Source organism: Bombus fervidus, chromosome 3 (assembly GCF_041682495.2).
Source record: "Bombus fervidus isolate BK054 chromosome 3, iyBomFerv1, whole genome shotgun sequence".
In the NCBI taxonomy this organism is placed as follows: domain Eukaryota; kingdom Metazoa; phylum Arthropoda; class Insecta; order Hymenoptera; family Apidae; genus Bombus; species Bombus fervidus.
Window position 1 is genome coordinate 11,902,891 of NC_091519.1, and position 23,530 is coordinate 11,926,420.

General features: G+C 38.5%; 1 protein-coding gene and 1 long non-coding RNA gene across 3 annotated transcripts in view; one reads left to right on the top strand and one right to left on the bottom strand.

The window, feature by feature from the left end:
- The window catches only part of LOC139998486 (uncharacterized), a 123,872-nt gene that overhangs the window by 23,533 nt on the left and 76,809 nt on the right, over nt 1-23,530 (bottom strand). The gene's annotated exons all lie outside the window — the stretch shown is intronic.
- Nucleotides 19,628-23,261, top strand: LOC139985514 (uncharacterized). The gene has a single exon (XM_071999994.1). It carries the CDS (start codon nt 20,242-20,244, stop codon nt 21,226-21,228), a length of 987 nt encoding a protein of 328 aa, XP_071856095.1. The 5' UTR covers nt 19,628-20,241; the 3' UTR covers nt 21,229-23,261.

Here is a 23,530-nt window from a genome sequence, read left to right on the forward strand (position 1 = left end):
GTAAGCGTAAAATATAAATATAATAAATGTAATTAAGCGTAGAATGTTATTTATATTAATTTAAACATCGGTATAGAAGTTGTTCGAGAAAGGAAAAAACTTAGTGAAGAAACATCGTTAATAGCATTCGTCAATAATATTATGTGCGTCGTTATTTGTTATTTTTCGTAATCCATCGTATCAAGCCCGATGTGTCTGGTATATTCGAGCTAATGGAACGATAAATCAATTTAATCTCAGCACAAATAATTATGTCGCTTGTAATATTCTAAATACCTGAGTCGTTATAGCTAATTTCCTGACTCTCGTGCCACTGAGTGATTAAAGAAACGTAGTTTGAAATAAAACAAGTTGAAGAAGTGGACGAATGGATTCGAAGTTATTGACTTTTTCAACGTAATTAATAGATGCTTCTATAAGAAGCGAATAACATTAGTCCAACTTGAACTATATTAGCGTGTACAACTAATGTTATTTATATTTTCCAAATGTCCAAGAGCATGACAAAACAGATGTTCCATCTTCGAAATCAAATTAAACAAGTTGCTATTTCCATGGAAAATAGATCGACGATGCATTGAATTTTAAAATTACTTTTCTATAAAAATTGCCAATATCTGATATCGTACAGCTTTCAAGCGAATACGACACTATATAATAATCGATAAAATGAAACCTGCTAATGTAAAGATATCGGTGTACAAAGAGCTTATCGAAAAACACAAGTGGCCTTGTTATCAGCCACTTCCTCTTCATCGGGCAAAATGAATCAATGACAAACTTCGTGACTTCCTTTTCAAAAATTATTGCTAGAATTACTGATAAGACATTCGATTTTCAAATACCGATAACAACGAAGTCGGTTTTATTTATCAGAGTACACCAATCGCTCTAATTAATCTTCCTGCCATCTTCACACGTCGCTGGGCACACCTTGCCTGTAATTACGTTACTCGTGCGAACTTTAAATTGCCCTCCATCCGACACACTTCCTACATTATATGCTATTTATTTACGCATATTTCGCACATCTATACGAACATCGCGTCGAACGAAAGCGAAACTATAGTAGAAATATTAATTTTTGCCTCGTTGAAAAAAACATATGACAACTATTAATATTTTTTTTTTTTTTTGTCCAGACATGCCAAATATCGTCAACAGATGTTCCTGGTTTGTACGTTTGTTCGATTGTTCAAAACCTGCGTGATATTATATCGTTTCAATCGATAAGATTTTTATTTGTTAGTATCGATGCATTCAAACGGTTTATTTAATTATTCGATATTTTGGTTACTTTTTTCATCGTACGACAAATTTATCAATTGTAAGGAATAGAATCGTATGGATGTCTTTGGCTCCGTGTCTTTTTTAAATATAATATCTCACTCTATTTTGCGTAATTTTATTTGATTTCGTTAGGAATATCTCGAATACGTTTATAATACTAAAATTTGGAATGAATTTCTGAAAGTAGTAATCTGTGCTGATAAGCAATTCGACGAACAATTTTTATCGAAAAAGTATCAAAAGGTATTACTTTATGCTCGTGTAGTTAATAATTATCTGTTCGGGATGCTTTCACGTAGGTTACGGCATTTATCAACATCATGACCAATCATTTCCCCATCACGGAACATCAAGCCAATCACGCATCTAAAACCGCCAGGCGTATTTAATGAAATATCGATACATCTCTCGGTTTGGTGCACGAAGCGTCGAAGTTTAATCAATTTATATCAACGTTCACCAGTTAGAAGCAATAATTTTTCATGTAACTTTTTGTACCCTTGCTACATTTAAAAGAAAGATCAATGTCCGTTTTGTTTTTACCTGCTTCGGAATTAATCAAATTGAAATAACCGATTTAGAAATTTGTACAGTGAAGTTAGCAAAATTCAATATCTACGTATTTTATCCAACGAACCAATTATAATACAATTTTCATTTCTTATAAAAATAACGTTTAGTTGTTTCATTATTTATATATCTTCGCCATCCATACACTGTACGTGTTTTGTGGATATAATGTGAATTTTAATTCTAACGTACGAACCGGTATAACGTTTAATTCTATGTTATACCATGAAAAATTGTATAAAATAATTGTATTAAGAATATATCAATCTGCTTCATTTTTAAAACTATTCTCCGTCATTTTCACGTTGGAAGTTTAACCAATAAATTGATGTATTATTTAAGAACTTGAGAATCGAACGATAATGCAACAGTTGTCAAAATAAAAAACCAGATATCAAAATTATAAAATACAAATAACGATAAAATACATATTATATGTAAATGGTATAAAAAGCACATACAGCATGATATATAAATAAACAGTGATATAATAAGAAATACGTCGTTTTCCGCTCCCATTAAACCAATATAATTCAGCCTTTTTGCATAAGCCACGTTATCCTACCACCAATTACAGCGATGTAACTTATCAAGCTGCTTCGCCGATCCTCCATGTACTCTTAATTCTCGTGCAGCATTCAACGTGTTAATAAAAGCTGATCATCCACGGTACGATATTTCTACGCTTTGATATTACACCTCTGACGTTGCTGCAGTCACCAGGCTGACGAATTACGACGAGTGGTAATGGCGAAAGAAAAACGGGCATTCGTTGTTTTAAGGTGCTATTATGGTAATCACCGGTGGGACATAAATTAAAGAAAGTAGCGTGTTGCCCGAAGGCGTCCGCGTGTTCTGCCACGAGTAGTCAAGATGACGAGGCAACTGTCAGAGCTCACAGTCACTTCCTAGGTGGCGATGTACCCGGTGCACCTGGTCACCCGTTATCCGCGACCAGGATAACGTCGATGCTCCTACGATTCTCCGATTAACGCAACTGTCGTCTGTTCTTACTCTGTTCGCCCCTTTCTCCTTGTCCTCGATTTGTCTGTTGACTAATTGTAAGAAATCTACGACCATGATACATGACCGATCGCGACGTACTTTCGTCTTGATCCGAGCAAACCTTCCGATACTCGGCCTGTGTCAATGAACGCTATCTTTCAGCTACGTCTCGATTAATCGTCCGATGTTTCTTCTTCAACTCGAGTATTTTATTTCAGCGTGTTATTCCTTCTGCAATTGGCAGAAATTGTCTATTATTTTTTTAGAAGTCGAGCATCTTTTACGAGAATCGTCTTCTTAGTTCTTCAATTGGGACTATCGCTTTTTACATTCAGAGTGTTTTCTTTGGGTATGTTGTTAGTTTTCCTTTTGGCAGAAGTCGTCTACTATTTTTTTTAAACTCGACCGTTTGGCTGTGTTATTAGCCTTTCAATTGGGTGACGTTGTGCAGTATCCTCTACAAGTTGAATATTTTTGAGCACGTTTTAGTTCTACGATTGGGAGGAATTTTCTACTATTTCTTAAGATTCGAGTATTTTACTCGGGAGTGCTATCAGTTTGCTAATTGGGCTAACACGCGGAACTAGCATTTTTCAGCTCTGGCGTCTCCTCCATAGCGGATGCAAATATTAGATTTTTAATCTTCACGTGTTTTTTAAATTACGTATTTATATTTCCTCGGTCGCGATCATGTTGCACGCGGTTCAATGCTCGTCTCAACATCTCGCGAATATTCCAGTTCACCGTTCCAGCTCAGACTTGGAACAATCGAACCAAATAGATACCATCAGAAACACGATCGAATCCTGAGAAAACTCTAAAGTATTCTAATTAATGGAATATACTCTTCGTTCTTGTTGACCAGGTTTCTTCATCGACTACTTTCTTCTCTCATCTCTTAACATCTTAATCTTATTCGTTTATCGACTTGTATTATCATTAAAAAAAAAAAAAAGAAGAAGATGCTACGTCGATCGAATTAAAATTAAACTAAATATTAACAATTTTTCACCGTTTATCGATTATTCGTGTTTGTAATCTCTCGTTACGATGTTAGAAGACAGTTTCCTTCAAAATGAAGAGACTTTAACGTACAACACAGGAAGGAAAGGAAGCGAATTACGAGTTTCGGAGGACGAAGAAATGCGTAACGTTTACGGAGAACCGCGAGAAGGAAGATTCTCCGCGCTTTCTTTGCGTACGAATAAATAATTAACTAATCGCCAGAGTGAAATTCATCCGTTCGGAAGGTAATCCTTTGGAACGAGTTGTTCGATGATACGTCTTCGACGACTAAATCGCACGAAACAGTACGAATAATCCAGTCGCAAAGTCTATTCGTTTTCAAAAAGACAAATCGTTATTCATTTAGAGGCTGTTGGTGGACGATACGGAAAAAGTGACGAGAGATAAGTGAAACCAAAGTTCAAACGTTCACGGACGACTTTCCCCGTAGCTGTTTTCGACTCGAACGCAGTTCCGTGGCTAGACACACTTTGTCGTTGAAACGTTCAGTTAGAAAAGCGACGTACGGTAGAAACTACAGTTTTGTTGCGCAGTAACGAACGCATTGTCGAACAATGAATCGTTCGACGCGAGTCTTTGAAATATCTGTTTCACGGACAACGCGTATTTTCTTTTTTCAGATTTCTTCTTGCAAGTATAGTACGATCCGTGGTATAAATTATTACATATATTATGAAACAGGATATTGTATAAGTATTTGCAAAAAAAAAAAAAAAAAATCATTTAACGTGAAAACTGAGGAGTAATGATTGATATAAAGCGGTGTAATGACATAACGGTCTAGAAATAAGCAAATAAAACAAAATTCGAGAAATACGGAGTTGAAAGTTACGCGGATACGTACTATAGCGTTTAAAAGTGATAATCTAAATTAACATATTAGAATAATTACGTTGCTCGTCTGTAATTTAATATCGTACGACAAAGAAAAGTTAGCTACGGTAAAATCATAAGCAGAATTCCACTTATTAATATAGCGATGTTTGAATGCTCGTGCACAAACGTATATATACAGCTATGTATACTCTAACGCCGTAATTATTATGGTCGTTTGTGTTTGAAATACATCAATCCTGTCAGTGGCACGCGCTCATTATATAATTTACGTTTTCGTTACATCTGCAGCATTTCTCTCCTAAGATAAATCGCTAAAAGTCAAGCGTTTTCAAAGAATACTAGATTTATGGTACGGAGAATTTGATAGAATCCAGACGAAGGGAAGGGAAAAGGGACTTCTTTCAGAGTAGATTAATTAAATTTCATTAAATCTACGGCGGCTACAACAACTAATATTTACTTGTCTACCCTCATTTTCCGATGAGGTATTTTCTTAGCAGATCCTTCGGTTCATTTCCACGGTAATCGACATTTTCCTGCCGAGTGGCAGGAAATTAAATATACTTCGATCTAATTAATCAGTACGCGTTATAAGCGTTATAATAAATACGACGCTGGGCAAATAGCTTTTTTGTTTTATACAGTCACTGTATAAGTTACAACTCTAGAGGAACTATGTATAAATATTAAGAATTAAATATTTTAGTTCTTAGAGGACTGACAGGAAATTTGGCAAGAGAAAATAATTAAATTCCAGTTATTATACGTACCGGTGTACGAACAAACGAATATGAATAAATACGAGAACATAATAGATTTGCACGCACCGGTTAGGAGTGGCGAGTTTTTGCCAATGGCACGTTCTTAAAATGTTGGAAGACACGACACCTGCCTATTCTCGTCTGTTTATGAGGGGAATTACCACGGTACAAGATGCAAGAGGGATTTCAATTAACACTATCGATCTACGTAACGACTGCAACATTCGTTATATCGTAACTTCTATCGAACATCGAAACGTTTGATATATCATTCGCCATAAATCTTTTTACTACTTCGAAAATTATAATTATATCGATCTACTTCGGTCGGGATTCACATAAAATATCAATCTGATGTTAGATCACACTAACGTTTCGCAGGTGCGCCACTACACCTGCGAATGAAACAAGGATGCAGGAAATTACACCTTACGAAATCATTTAATCTTTCTCTTTAGCAATGTTTTCTGCTTCTCATCAGCATAGATATATGCCCTATCAGTTTCGTACATCATCCTGCATATTCATCCGTGAATCTTATTTTAAATGCTGAAATCCTCCTTTCTTCTCCGTCTATTCTATAGTCTTGCTTATTTATATTATTTCCTTTAATTATATATTATATTTATCTCTCTTTTTCATATATATATATATACATCTTGTATATTAACTCTTCTCTAACTTTTCTCATTCTCTACGCTTTGTTCCCTTCTTTTGCGTTTCTTTCTTAACATTAAAGATCACTGTATCATATATTGAGTTGGCAACTCAATACCACTCAATGAGAAAATCTGCAATCACTTAGTTGTCAACACAATATTGTATCATATTATATGCCAATATAATAAAATGAAAGCGTGAATCCACTTAAAGAGTAAGTTAAGCGTCAAGACCTCGGACTTTTCGCTCTAAATTCCAAGCTCGATGCAATTTTCTCGATTATTAGGCTTTTAACATTGACACGTTCAAGATACTGTAATCCTTTACTGGCTATAAATATGCTCACGAGGTTTCACTCCGACTTTCTGAAACACCCTGTACAATTTCCACTCTCAAACGATTACTTTTCCTTCCAAAGTACTTTCTTAACGTAACGAGGCCTCGTTGGAAATTTCCTCGACATCGTGGCGCTCACCAGCCAAGATACTTCCCGGACGGGTTAAGAATAACCTGCTAACGATTTTCCGGCTCCTGTAGAGCTTCGTCATGCTTGCAAACTATCCTTCGCACGGTTATCACACGTGCAGATACCGATACAAGCGTAGGTCGCGGACTACGTGTGATTTTCTCTTCGATATGTGAACGCGTGCAGCATTCTGTGTCTTTGTTGCGTCCGAGAAATGGCTACGAGGAACACAGAATATGTAGCTGGGATAATTGGTAGTTTTCTTCTTTAGTATTAATCTCATACCGATTGCAACTTTGTAAGATAACAGTCTTTGCGAAAGAACTCTTAGAAATTTTAATCGCACGATCTTCTTTCCTACTCGGAGTGGATCACGAAATTAATAAATTTTGACCTACCTATCGTAGAAAACGTTTTGAAATTTCATTAGCACCGTGATTAAAACGCGATTATATCGGTAAAATTGGTAACAGATTTGCGAACGCGTATTATAGAAGTTACGAGATATTTATTGGAAGTAGATACTCTACAATAATCGGTAAATTGTTTGAACAATCGATTTATTATTTTATAGCGAGGCAATTGTTCGCATTAATCGTATGTTTCACGCTACTCTTCACACTGTGTATTTTGTCAATTCTTTGCTATGTGTATGTTCGCAATAAACGTCTCCTACCTTCCACATATATATTTCTTTTATATTTATTTATTACTATACTTATTTATTATACTATATTTATTTATACATATTTAAATGTTACCGATACAATCGCGATACTCTCATTACCGCGCTAACGAAATTTCAAAGAAGAACGCGCACGATATAATCAGCCAAAACGAAACTTGCCCGGTAAATGTTCGAATACTTTTACAAGCGTAAAGTACATGATCGCGTACGTATCGAAAGATGAGACACACGAGTACGAAAAAGCGAATTTCAAAGGTATTCGCAGCGACAGACACAAATCTAGCGAATAAGTCTCAATTCAAAGGTTCGTTAATTAATTGCTAATAATTTCGCGAAACGGTATAAGCCAACGTTTTAGCCGGTATCTTGTGGTATTCCAGATGCGCCAGCGAAAAGGTTAACCGCCTGGTGTTTTTCACCGCTTTCTTTTCTCTCGGTTGTACGCGTCTTCTTACAAGCAAGTTTGCGCTGCTCGATGTGAACGTAGCTTTAGGATCGTACTCGCTCGCAAATAAGTAATTAGCGCTATTAGACGCGCGTGCTGCGTCGAGCCGATGGTAATTAGAAATAAACGATCCAACCGGTGGAATACGCGTTGCGGCGCCGCGATACGCTGCCAACATTCGCGGTGTGTTTAGCGAATAGCTATTCGTGCTTTAACCGCCTAATAAATCAATAAAATGTTGGTAAACCTCGTAGGAAAAGCAAGGTGGTACGCGTTTCAGTCGTACGCGTGAAAACATGGTGAACCGACGAAACGATTAGCATCGATATCGTACGGTGCGAAACAGATGAACAACGATGATTGCACGATAAATTGTTCGCTTAATTCTTTCCGGCCTACTTTGATTCGAGTGCTATGAATAGGATGTAAAATTGATTTATTTCGGAACGTGTTTCTTTTCGATGGAAAACGTAGAAATATCTCGTAGACGATTCAAGAAATGGAACATCGTTGTCGTAAAATTCGCTCGATACGGAGAAGATTATTTGTATTTTCGTATCGTACAACGTCCGAACGAGGAGAACGACTTTAAAAACGTCTTAGAACATAGAAATTTAGAATCTAAACGAGAAACTATATACACGTATATATAATTTATTGGACGTTATTGTGTGTTATTATCAGCGATTCTTTTTTTTTTGTTTTTTTTTTTTTTTAACTTTCTCAGACTGAAACTTTTCTACCGAAGTAATCTCGAGGGTAGGATATTAAAATCGTGAAAGTTAAGTACCGTCACTCGCAGTTGCGATACCAGTTGCCTGCAACTTGAATTAATATCGTGTAATTAACCAAATGCTTACGATAATTGACTTCGCTCGAGACTTCGTGCAAAAACGTAATAAAGATATTGATTTTGTAAAAGGACGAGTAAAAATTGATTATGGTATTACTCTAACTATGGTGTTATCGGAATTGTCGCGTTAAAACCAACCTATACTAAATAATCAATTTCTCACGATCCTATCTATGTTACAGGGATAGACGAATCCACCACGTGTACAATTTGAAATTACCACAGTAGCATATTTCAAATCTAATTCAATCGATGTTACAGAGAAAGAATTTGTTTAATAGAGCAATAAATTTGCCAAACATTTGACAGTGTAATTCGCGTCTACTACGCCAAGCTATTAACTACTTGCTATGTAGTACTACTATATAGTAGCTGTTAATTATTGCTGGTAGAAAATCGAAGGGTCGAGCTTCTTATTCTCTCATTGATGTCCCCAAGCATTCTTGTTTAATGGCATCCCGGCGATGCCTGGTAGCGAGGACATCCACTATCTTTACTTCGTTATAAACGCCTCTGGAAAACCACCGTGAATTAAAACGAGCAGTACCACTCGGATCTTCGGGTTTTATTGGTCAGTTAACAGATTATTACCGTTGTTAATTACACTGCAGCTATTTAGAACGACCGAAAAGTAACTGTACAGTATGTGTGCGGAAGATGCTTCGTACTGATGTTAACGAAACGGTACACTAAGTATCATCGTGCCGGAGAGTATTTTTACGCGTGTACCTAAACGATCGCACCTTGCGCAATAAACATTCGAGCAGAATTATCGTATACCCGGACTATATTTTTCGAGCAAATATTGCAACCCTTATTGACAAAATGGACATTCTTTTTATTATTATTCTTTTTTTTTTTTTTTTGACGCTGGGGGACGTTTCCTGGGTTTCTATCGAAATTGTACGAATACTATTTTTGGATAATTATATATTCCTTCTTGTCGTGATTTGTTCTTGTTTCTTGTAGGTTTTATCTTTATTCCGTATCTGTTGTTTTAATTGATTAATTTAATTAATGTCGATGAATTATAGACCGTTTGGATCGAGTTATTTAACTTTACAGGACTTCATCCTAATTTGTTATATTTTACGTATAGAGAGGAGCATCGATAACATTTACTACGTCGAATATAGAAATATAAATTGAAAGTAAAGATACCTTGGAGTTAAATAGGTACTTATGGTTTCACGGTATAAATACGTCGACGTTTTTTTGTAGAGAATATCCAGCTGGATCGAGTAACGTTATAACAAATATACGGTAGAATTTAAAAGACTCCTGGTTACCTTGACATCTCGGGAAATCTAAGACGTTAGAAGATAAATTCGCATCCATACGACGAGTTCCGCGAAATGCAACGTTAATTCGAAGATATATTTCAATGAAACCGAATAGATAATGAGTTATTTTAGATAATACTTCTCGTTGACTTAGCCTGTATATCAACTTAAATCTACCACAAACTGTTGCGGTCATCAACGATACTACCACCAGGATAATTATAATTTCTCGTATACAGAGAGTTGGTTCAGCGCCAAGGATATAAAATGGGGAAAGTGCTTTTAGCAAGCTCAACTTAATTTATTTCGTAATTATTATCCGAGATAAAAATATAATAGCCATTCTATATTCATGGTGCCTCGAAATACAAGAAACATATTTTTCTGCCGCGTGATTATCCTGGCGATCGAATCGTTTCACGCGACTATCGCAGGTCGGATTCATCAGGATAATAGCGAAACGGTAATGTCATCCTCTGTTGCTTGGCTTTCTCAAACTCTAATCACTGATACGAACCGTTAGCCGTAGAAATTAATGAATGTCTTCTCTCTGCATAAAACATTGGACAGCCGACCTCGTTGCGACAAAATTTATCATTGTTGCAATTTATCCCATCTACCGTGAAATTAATAATTGCCCCGGAAATATGCTTTCGCCGGGCCTGCGCGTTTATACGCGAATATCATTGAATTTTTTTAATACGAATCTTGAAACCTTTCACAAATTAGAGGTATTTATTATTTGCACTGGCTAACGTTTGCGTTTAGTCGTAAATACATTTTTAGACTTGCCGTGGAAATGGACGCGGAATTTATTATTATTATTTACCTATTCATTCGGTTAATTTTTTTATTAAACAACTATTATTAAACAGGCAAAGATTATTTGCTATTGATAGCAAATAACGTGAATATGGTAGAATCTTGCTCATCCGAACTAATCGTAGGATCGCTGTTCGATCACGTGTGTACGTTAATTATTCCTCTGACTGTGAGAAATGCGAACAAATTTCACACAAACGTTGTTCGAGTCGATAAAAGATACTCAAACTCGAACGTTTCAACTTTTTCTCCCTCTCATATTCGAACTTCTTTTTTGGTCCATTCGTTGAAATGTCAACGCAGAACGTCGCACGATCTCGGAGACTATGCAACAAATTGACATCAACTTTCACGAGTCTTCTAGTTCCTAATTTTCCTAAAGATAAAAAGAAAAGAAGAATACGAATACTGTACGTGGATCTCATTCTATGAACCGACCCTCCTGGCTATAGATCAGAAGAAAAAGAAACAAAGAAGGCGTTAAAATGGTTCATTTGCGATGTCAGATATAGTGCGAGCTAATCAGATGTAGATTCGAGTGTAGCCAACGCCCACGCTTGTCTACTTTTCCTAGGATTAACGATCCGTTAGTGAAAAAAGGGCAGAAATTGGCAGGATTGGAATCGTTTTGCGCCAAAGGCGCAGCCTCGGGAAGGCTCGAAAACGCCGCGGCCAAACCTGTAATTAGGACACCTCGGTGTGATTCTAATTAGGGGCCCCGGTTTCCCATAAATCTCGGCCTGTTACAGGGGTCATGTTTGAATGAACCCCGAGGAATCGAGATCTTAAATCATCTGGAAAATCGAGCCCTCGTTGGCTAACAGAATCGAGACGAGTAAACGCTCGCCTTCGTTAAATTTGTTTGTAGCGTCTATTTACTGATTGTCGTCTAACGAAGGGAATGGTGTTAATTTGTTGAATTTACGTTTCGTATAGGGCGTTTTGTATACGATAAAGTTTTCGTTTTCTCGCTTATTTATTTCCGTTTATTTACTCGTGTCATCGTTTATTCGACGAATGGATATTGTTCAGGATGCTGACAGCAACAAGTTGCTCTGATTTTATTCTGGAGCACATTGGTGTCTCAGAGTGAAGAAAAAATATAAATAAGTAGATAAATGAACGAAAAGACGACAACTTTCCGGTTTGTTTTCTTGGCGATTTTTTTCAAAGTAGAACGAGAACGACACGTTCCCGTAGTTTTCACATTTAAATTGGCACCACGCTGTATAACATGTAATTATTATTTAATAGAATGAATATTTTTCTAAATTATCATCGTTCAAAGTGCCACCTATTACAAGTGACGATAAATTTTAACATCAAGTTATGAAATGTACAACGGTGATTGTATCTGTTTGTCCAAAAGGTTTCTTTCGTTTTATAAGGAAATAATAGACGCACAATGTTTTTTCTTTTATATTAGTCTATTGAACTATACACGAATATAATAATAAGAATATAACGAAATGGATCATAACTGATTCAATATAATAATATGAAATTGTTCATCTATTATCACTTTATGAAACGAAAGAAACTTTTCACAACCTAATGTATTTTAATACACGTGCCTTCGGCAATTAGTATAACGTGAATTATGTTGCTGATAACGTTATCGTTGTCTTACGTTACTTATCGTCATTCCATGAATTAAATTTACTCGATCTTTGATTCGACGGAATCCAGAAGCGTTTAGAAACGTTTCGACTTGGTCTTTAATTCTTTCTGAACACAGTAGCTACGTTGAAGAGTCATTACTCGGTTTAAAATTTGTTTGTTCCAAGAAATCGCTGAACCAACAATCGGCGACCATGTGAATTCGATTAACTGATTCCACGAGCGCGCTAACCAACCGTGTACCTACTTAAATGCTCGTTTACGCGTGTCTTTGTGACCCGTGTACACGTGTCTTCGATACCTGAATCCACGTATCACGTGCCACGTGCATTTCAAAATCGCGATCTCTACGCTCGATTCGCGTTGATCCGTTCGTGCAACTTGCAACCAACTGAAATGTACCTACACTGGCGTATATCGGTGCATCGGTCGAACGCGAATCATTATGTTGTAAATCATCGGCACGGTGGACCGAACTGTAACTGTGCCGCGGTCAACTAATAATCAATTTATGCCCTTCATCGGCCGCAATAAATTTATTATTGCTCACCGGCGTGTTATCCGTCCCCTGGCCGACAGATCGTTCGTTCCTCCGCCGCTATTATAGATCGATGCTGCGAAGAAGGTGCGTGCAAGCGTGACAAACCGCCACAGCCAACAGGATTGGATCATGCGTATGGCGAGTTGATTGCATTTGCATACATGTATTACCCAAGCAATCGGAAAAATAGAGTTTCTTTTGGGTAATACACGGCTTCCTGTATCTCTCGCGGTGCTCTGCCGTCAGACACGCGGCTATAACTTATAACGTAGCGGACGCGGGGATTTATTCCCGCGTTTTTATTTTCATCTCGGTTACCTGCTCGTGATCGAAGACTGGATGTGCAGCACGGACATCATAAATCATTGGCTCGCGTGATTTCAGGCTGAAACGGTGCGCGTCGATTGATTAAATAAAATAAAATTAGCGGGAAAGCGGCATGGAATATTAGCAATTTGTCCAGATATCGAGTACGATGTTGCTTCGCGTTATAATTACGTGCAATGGATAAGTTTCGAAATGGTAGCCGTGCGTAGGTGATGTTACGCGTTTGGAAAACATCGGCTCTCGATAAAATTGACAGGATAGTGGCTTTGAATGGTAGTAGAGAGAAAAGTGACGATAATATTAATATCAGGTTGGATAATGCTTTGGGTAGTTGCAAATAATAATGTGCGGTTCGCGTAGGTGGGTACTGCTAGAGTTTCCCATGCGATTAGAATGGGGAAATTCAAAATTCAACATTCTTTACAGCTATATAGAATCCTAAAATTTTGAAACAATGTATTATTATTTACAAAATATTTTTGGAAAACTCGAATAAAATAGCAGGTATCTCATAAAATGAATATAAATTAAAAGATTATAAATTTCGCATATTCTGCAATTATTTTTCCACTAAAACACACAAGTTTTAAAACGATACGATAATAGTTCGTACGAGATTAAGGTAATGAAAATTAAATCAATATAAATTGATGTCAGTTGCCATTCGCGTTACTAGCAAATAGAACTAACAATAAATAGACAAAATGCAACTAATCAGTTGAAGTAATAATTTCGCTCGTCATCCAACAAGTGTATAAATCAAAAATATATATATTTTTGCCCAGAAATAAAACAATTTAAATCGCCATGAAATATGAACATACCACAAGGTATGTACATATACAGGGTGCGGTCGAATAACATGTACAAGGGGGCACGAGGTGATCGCTTACGAGAAAATAAGAACAAAATCTGGAATGAAATTTTTCCATTTAAGGTTTACTTTTCGAGAAAATCGACTTTGAAAATGTATCAAATATACTTGAACGTGGCTAATTCTGGATTGGACAATACTAAATAATCGACAGGAGGTCGTGAAGATAAGTCGAAAACGTGGAATATCATTTTCAAAGAAATAAAGCTCGAGCAAATTTAGTTAAAAATCAACCGAGTACACGCGTATGAAAAATTTGAAAATTGATTTTCCTCGGAAACATAGCGTCTTGAGAAAAAATTTCTGAAATTGGCCACTTGACAAATCTTGAAACTCGATTTTCTCGTCAACTAAGCCTTAAATGAAAAAATTGTACTCGAGATTTTCTTCCTATTTTGCCATAGGAAATCACCTCCTGCCCGCTTGTACATGTCATTCTATATGTAATAATTAGCCAGATTTTCGATACACCCGATATATGTACGTATGTATGGAAGACGAAAGATTTCTTTGCATAGAGAAGAAGCAACATAATGGTCCTTCAGAGAATACCGGGTTCGATAGATCGATCGATGGTCACGCTCGAAGACGGGATAGTTGCTGGTGAGGTTCATTTGACGCAAATTACTCGTATTCATTATGATTGACCAATTTTGTGTAGCGTAATAGCGACAAGTCTCGGCGAAATAATGTCTCGGTCATGAAACTGCTATCTCGATGCTTAAACTTATCGCTCGATTGTAGGACATGATTCGCTATTGAAAAATCGGAATCAATACACAGAGAGGACAAGGAAGAGATAGGCTGCAACGATACTCGCTGTGTATCGTTCATCGCCTCGCTTCTTCCTCATACAGCGTATAAACAAGAGGTGGTAATGGCTTGTCGTTATTCGCGACCCAACCGGATTTTTAAGAACACGATGTTTCACGAGCAATGTGAAAAGACGTCGAGAGGTTCGTAAGTCGATCCGAATGGAAAATACTATATTACATAGAAACAGATTGTCGAAAACATTGTAGTATCGTGGACGAGAGGCCTGGGGGGTGTCGGGCGAGTTATAAACAAGCGGTTACGGAACATATGCCGGGGCTAAGACAAAAGACAAGGGGTTGCTAAGGGACGATAAACGAATTAACAGTTTTGTGAGTTGAGAAGTCGGAGAGTGCGAATTGCGTTGTCGAGAGAGCGTTGGATCCGTGGTGACGAGAGTTGCAAATTAACTATCTAATTGTCTTAATTATAATACGTTACTGTGATTAGTTCGCGTTAAACAAGCATCGTTCCCTGTTTAACCAACATCTGTTTAATCCATTTATTGTAAATAAACTAATTGTAGTAAAGATCGTAGAATATTTATACGACTGTAACGATTTCAAGTTTCGTTGTTATCGGCATAAAATTGCACGTTTAACAGGAAACTGTAAGAAACGAAAATGAATTAGAAAGTTTGTCGTGAAATATCATTTCCAATATTAGTTTCGATCGAGTATCGCGAGACGATGGAAAATAGAATCAAATGGCATAAACGATTGAAATAATTCGAGAAAATGAAACGAAAGTAAACGACCACGACACACGTTCCAAGCGATCTCAAGACGATTCTAAACGAGAAGGAAGAAATGGAACGACTCTTACAGTTTCTAAAAGACACGAAGCTTTTCCAATTGAGCCGCTACGAAGTAACGGCATTCGCTACAACTGACACGTGTCACAAGTATAGAAATATGCTCGCCAATACGATGTAGATATTGCACGTATTTATCACCAAACAATAACGTACACCAGTGCAATATGAAATTCTACAAGTCTATGACATACAATAATTGTATAACTGTAGTCGCTAACAACTCTGAGTTCTGGATGCGAGTCTAAATAAATGAATTAAAAAAAATAACAATTGGAAAATATTTGAAACAAAGTCGTAGTACCTTGTCGCATTGTTGCAAACGCACCTTCATAAGATGATTCTTTTTTTTTTATTACGAATATTTTAGAACGATTACAGTAAGATAAATTTCATACACTCGACAATCTCCAACTCAATAATGCGAATGTCTCAGGGGTTAGCAAAGAAAACCTATTGTAAATATAACGTTACCACTGGTAGGGGGTTGATGCAGCGACACACGAGTTAGAGGACAACTCGTATCATCTTGTTCTTTGCCTCGGAGTATCAAGATCGTTAGGATACGCGTAATGTAAGAATAAATAAACTCCAGGCAAAACAACGTCGCCGCTACGTGCAACCGTCGAACAAAGACGACTTTTTTAATTGAATTTGAATTTTCCGACTCTCCCCCGACCAGTATAAATAAGCGGACGTGATCGCAAGTTATCACTCAGTTATCAGCGAATCATCTGCGATCTAATTAACGAGTCATTAGCGATCCTATTTTACGAGTTATACACTGTACGAGCGTATCAGCGAATATAGTCTGTATACTAATTTATTAGTTTTAATTATATTCGACGATTTCAACAACGAGCAATCTCGCCATTAAACCTCACCCACCAACCATCCTCTACGCATAAACCTCTATAAATTGGTAACCCCGACGTGAGTTGAACACGACTAAACAATCCTCTACATTGGTTATTTATATATATTTGTGTTGAAAATGACAACGTGAGTTGGTGTTCGCCATTCATATGCAGATGCGCTAGTTACACTAAATAGTAACTGGAAGATTGTTCTAGACACAATCGATAGGTTTAAGATGTTCTTTTGCTTTTATCCCTAGTCCATGTAAGAATGTGCAGTAAAGGTTTTTCGGCTCAGAACGGTGTGATAGATTTATCCAAAGAATAAAATAATAGCTATTGTGATCCTACCTCTGAATATAGAAATAACAACAATTTGTTATATATTTTGTGAGAATTAAACGCTATGGCGTAGCACGTTTACCAAGCCACCTAGAGGAAAATATGAAAGATTCGCGTCGATATGTTTTAAGACTGTTAAGGAACATGACACGAACGACGCTACCCTTTTGTGCGCGTTGCTCTTTCTTTGTGGGTCGGGCACGAAGGATCGGCTCATTTGTTGCGTATTAGCAGAGGATAATGAGCTTCTTGAGGCTGCCGCCTTTTGCAAACAGCCAAGTGACTTCGAGTTTCCGAAAAAGAGGAGGGAAATAAATGAGGTACGCCCACACAACCCTGAACTAAAATTTCCCTGGGACCGAGAATTTCGAAAATCACTGGTTTGCGGCTGCTGCCGACTCAAAGTTAATCGATTTTGCCTCATTCGTCTGGTTACGTCGTGTGAAAAAATTGCCACGTCGATTATTATATTTCTGCCCGTTGATACGAAACTGTGTTTGATCTCGTTCGACAAACTCACTTTCCTAGCGAAAGGATCCGAGAAGAAGAAGCTTATTCCGCGAAGCTCGAAGGTTATAACGCGAATGAATTTTATGTAATTGTTTGTTCTTCGTTTAAGTTAGGAAGAATATTTTTGTTTGTCGTATCTTTCCTTTTGTTTTATGCTATAATACGGAACGAAATAAACGATTTTGTCAATTTTTATTTTAATATTACGAGAAATAGAGAAGAATGAAGTTGACTTTATAATTATGCACGGAACTGTGAGTTAGTCGTTGAATGGAATTCAAAGTATACGGTAGCTGAAGCAAATCTCTCGCCTCGCGTTCTATTTTCCCAGTTTTGTCCACAAAAATATGGATCTCTGTGCACGTCGACAGCCTAAATATTAAATTACGCCAATTCCAATGGAACAATGTAATTTGTTTAACACTGTTATCCTAAATGTTTCTGCAATATACCAACAGGAGATCGTTTATATAACATCTATTAAATCGGAAATGTTCATAAAGTGTCGTGAGTCTAAGTGGTATGGCAAACTCGAGGACCAACATAGCTATTTACGTTGATAAAAATATTCGCGTACAATAAGATTCGTCAATAAAGGCGTTTTCGCGTGAATTTGTCACGTCCGTAGCGTCAAACGTAGAATTCACATGTTTCGCAATATGTGAACTTGAAATATCGAAAACTGCTTTTCCTTGTTCGTAGTATCCTTATGCAATAGTCTTTGCCACTGTTACGCCAGTTCTGCTGTTTGTACAACGTATAAACGTATTTTCAAAGACGTTAGAACAGTAAACCAGTTTTACAGAAATATTTGCAACGACTTAGGTTGATGATAAAACTCGTACAAAAGAACTTTTACAAACCAAAGAGGAGAGACATTAGGAGCAGCATTAAAGGTAGTTTTCCATAGATTTTTATAACAATTTCGTATTATATCGTATTGTTGAGTTGACTTATTATTATCTTTTTATGCGTTTAAATCTTAGGCTCTTTTCCTATCTTTTTTACACTGACGCTGCAAATAAATTCATCGTATATCCTTCTACGAACAGTTTGAAAAACAATTTACGTTATAATTTAAATATTGTTCGTGCACATGATTCATCATGATGAATAATGATTTTTTTAACGTAAGTACATAATACTTGACGTAAATTAACGGTACACACGGCACACTGTATAAAGTAGCTGGAATACATACATTAAAGGAAGAGATACGATCTCTGGTAAAAAGCGAAGATTTAGAAGGACAAAAAAAAAGCAAACCTCTCGAAGAATCTGCACCATCTACATGGAATGGACGTACACCGAGCGCAACCCTCGTAAACCAGTCAAATTTGTCCACACTTTCCAGCCCCTCTATATTTAAAGTGCCATAAAGTACGACGGCGACGAAGAGGAAAAAGAGGACGAGAAAGAAGTTGCCAACGAGTCGCATAATTACTTTGGCCCTCGTTTACAGGTTGCGAAGTATCTGCGTGAAGGACAATGATTTAACGTCCAATTTATATTCTTGCGAAGCCACTGTTTCGTGTGTTCTTTCCGCGATCATTCTATTCGCTGATAAATTGCGTAAAATAAACAAACGTATATATTTTTCTTCCTATTATCATCCTTTTGATTTTCAATGTCATTTCGTTTGATTGATAATTTTTATCCCAAGCGTTTGAAATCTCAGGCGAGATTTACCTCGGCTGTATAAATGTCCAAAATATTTGTGTATATGCAAAGAATATTGTTTATTATTTAATTTTTAAAAGATAGAATCGCAAATAAACGATATGCGACGTTAATTTTATTTTCTCCGTTATTTATAGTCTGTGGTTCGTTTGCACGGTTATTGACGGGTCAAAGGCCATATTTCGCGTCGTCGATAAAGGCAAAAACTAGCAATCGAATGGCAACTGCAACGAGAAGGGACAGCATAAACAGCTAATAAATTTCAAAGAAAATTAAAAAAGAAAATCTTTGCAACCGTCGTTCTTCTACGTAGTTTAATCTACGAGGTTGATCGGCGTTGCTTCCGAGGTACTCGAATCCTTGCATGTTTTTCAAACGGACATTTTGAAACGATTTACAACAACAGCTATCGTATGGCAACTCCGGCCGAAATCTCCTCTGCGCAAAAGTCGAAGGGAGAGTGGAGGGAAAAAAAGAAAAATCGAACAGCGGCTAGTTGCCGTGTCTCAAATGTCAAGAACGCGGCGCCTCGTCCCATGACCGTGCGTGCCACTTGATAGAGCGCCTTTCTTTCGCGTCGATCGTCTTTTGACTCTACCTTCCAGAGCCCCCAGCAAAGAAGGACGAAGGAAGACGAGGGGCGTGTCCGGTCGTGCGGCTTCTACAAAGAGATGCCCACTTCCCTGTGAACCCCTTCCACTCCTCCGAGATCCCTTCCACGTGGGCCCCAGGAGTCCTCCATCCCCACCATCGGGCCCTAAGAAAACTGGGCAGCATGGTCCAGACCACGAGATCGCCAGGTAAAGTCAGTTTACGCAACGCTTCCGTACGTGAAGCATACACGGTCATCCAGAGTATCCCGTGAGTCCTTTCGATTCTTTCGATCAGTTCCACGCATCGATCAAACATGATATATCGCGACAGGATCAACCAATTAGTAGTTTGATCGTACGTTCTGTTCTCTGGAGGGGACCGAATGTTTCTATCGCGAGAACGTGGACTTCGTCAATTCGTTCGTTCCACCAGACGAGATGACAGTTGACTGAGGAAATCGTTCCTTCGAACAGTTCTAGTGTATCATGTTCTAAATACCACGTTACACGTCGACGAGTATCGTTAGTTCGAGTAAACCGAAAAGACACAGACGTTCCGTGAGAATGACCGCTTACACCAGTTTCCAACAGTACGATCTGTTAGACTCCGAGGGTTACGGGTCGGCGAGTAGCCCAGAGTCGAATCCGCGTAGCTGGATCCATCAAGAGATCTATCCTCAACCGCCGAGGTCCAGGGGTAGCAGCTGCGGTAGCGTGAGCTCGTTGGATTGTCAAAATCGCGAGTACCAAGAGATCGGTGCAGCGAATGGCAGCTTTCACGTGACCGCGACTGGCTTCAACTTCACCGAGTTCTACGAGGGTTACTACCAAGAAGGTTGCCGAAACGAGCACCAAATCGGCCATTCGAATAACATGAGGACGGCGAAGGAGCCGGCCAGGCCGGCGTTCAGGATGAACGAGTGCGCGGAGAACGTTTACGACGGTGTATCGAGCCGGGCCGAATTCACCGGTGAGAATTCTACGGCCAAACAAAGCGCCGACACCCCGCCAAAAATGGAGCACCACACGAGCAATATCTTTAGCAACGGCAGGTGCGAGTTCGGCCAGAATCAGGAGAGTTTCTTCGCCGCGAAGAGTTATGGTATCCCGAAAGGTGATGGTTTTTTGCCTAGAAATAACGGCAATCCTTATGGGCAGAGGGGCGACATTCTTTATTTGGGTGCCACGTACAGCGTGCAGAGAAACGAAAACTACGTTCAGAGCCAGCAAGGCGGCAAATGCGAGCCGTCCAGGTACCACCAAAAAAACGACGCTCTCCACATCTCGCCGATGGAGTACCCCGGCCAAAAGGCGAAGGAGAGCATGCAGAAGATCAAAAACGGCACGCCGGGTATCGAGGTGTTGAGAAAGAGACGGCTGGCGGCGAACGCGCGTGAAAGAAGAAGGATGAACAGTCTGAACGATGCTTTCGATAGGCTACGGGACGTCGTGCCTAGCCTCGGCAATGACAGAAAGCTCAGCAAATTCGAGACTCTACAAATGGCGCAAACGTATATCGCGGCGTTGTACGAGCTGTTGCAAAGGGAGTGAAAACTCTTGCGACGAAAAGTTTCAGATAGCCTTCGAAGGACACCTACTTTCTTCGAAAAGAAGGAAGAGAACGACGAGAGACAAAGGCGAGGAGCGTTCCTTTCCGCCGAAGAGAAGAGTCGAGCGCGTAAAAAGGCTCAAAGCTAAAGTACTGCATCAATTTCGAGCAAATTCGTTGACGGAGGGACGCGGATGGCCAAAACAGGCGTTTCAAAGTCTCCGGTTCTTGCAACCGGAGCGTGGTTTTTCGGATCACCGTGAAATCTTCCGTCACCTGCGAGAACGAGGGGAACTGTCGCTACGTAATCGCTCATCGACGAGTACAGAAATGGTCTTGAAACGATGTTCGAGCGAACGTCCAGCTGGAAGAACGCCAGGACGAATGGGATCGAGCCGAATGTCGTCGAAGCTTCGTTGCACGATCCACGATGTCAATCGGCGCGTAAAGGTAAAAATGGTACGTAACAAAAATCACGAAGCGTCGTTATCAACGCAGATATTAACGATTAGAGACTAAACTAGGGAATCGTCGAGTTTCCCAACTTTCTCGTCGAACGTGGTCGAGCCGCATTTCTCGGCGAGGAGAATTTTAGTTTCGATCCCGGCGGATAGTTTAATTAGCAATAATTGCCGCGTGCAGACGCGGTACACGATGCTACTCGTTAATGCTTTTTCCTCGTTCGGCCTTGTTGCCGGATTCCGCGATATTTTTCGCTTGATCGAACCGCGATAACATCGTTGATACGCGAAACGAAACGAGTTTGATGAACTTGCTAACCCTAGGGGATGAGATCTAAGGGAAAGAGAATAGAAGATGAGATTATTTAAGCGTATTACGAGACAGGTCGACGCGAAATACACCTCGTTCGCTTTGCTTTGGGTTTAAGGATGATTTACGTTATCCATACGGACATCGGTATATCATTGTATAATTCTTTATACAGCGTGTTACGTTCCACCATAAATATTTTTCTATTTATAAGAATTAAATTCTCTCCGTTCAATAATTAAAAATAAACATAAAATAGTATGGAACGACGTGCACTGTACGATACGGAAAACTATTCTTACGTCGATACTGTCAGATACCATAATGACGAATCGCTACAGTAAACGTTATTGGACTATTGTCCGAACGATTATTTTCCTGCCCGAATGCGTAACGTAGATCGATCTTTAGACAAACAGCGGAAACGAGCTTCGCCTGAAGTTTCATTGTAAATAGTAAAATATCGTGTAGCGTGTTTTAGTTGTAGGATTTGTGTAAATATCTAATTAGATACAACTAAGTTATTGCGACGTTGCTATAGGTAATTGTGTACATATATAAATAAACGGACAGGGATCTCTCGATCGCGATGATCGATCCATGTGACTGCGAAAACGTAATATCGTCTGTAGGCGAGATTCACGACGGTACTTCGTATTGTGAAACGCGTGGCTGATCGAATCGTTTTTAAATCGTTGAATTTTGGAACGTACGACGACTTGGATTCCGTGCGACAAAAAGTTAAACGTCGAGCTACAAGCGGCTACGAAAATTATTGGCACGTCGTTGCGTCTGTTACAACCAATTGATTACGCTCGAGCGTGTTAACGCGACTAGAAAAATTCGAGATGCGACGACGAAAATCGAACGTAGAATCCGATTAAAAACGCTTCGTTCGAAGCGAAGGGTAGGTGGAAACACTTTTTATAGCCACTGTGAATGATTTATAAGAAGAAAGTCGATGGCAAATAACGACGTAAGAAAAGATTAAGTACCTCGTCGATTACAAGGGACAACGAACTTTACAGTCCATTAAAAGATTTCAAGATAAACCAAAGAATCCGTAGGCGTTAAGTAAGACACTGCGTTGACCTCGATTATTTTCCCGGTTACAAACAATTGTATACAGCACCAGACATATAAAATTGGAATTACACTCAATTTAATTGTATTAACACGATACGATATTAATAGAATCAGTTCTATTTGATTAAATTTACATACGAAATGAAATTTTGTGTCGTTATTAACCCTTAACTATAGATCTCTCGTCTATCAGAGAAGGTTCGACTCTAACTTCGTTCTTATTAGATCACAGAGTATTATGCAAATTGTATATTTTTACAAAATACGATCTAAACAGACGTTTTACGTATCTTTTGCATATCGTACGTAAGCTTACACTCTTAAATTCTTCGCATAAGCGCAATGCATAAAAATCTGCGATCCGATCATTACAACATCGGTTTAAGCGGAACTTTACAAGTTCGAGCACTCGAGTACCTTCATCGACTTATATCTTAATCGTATAAC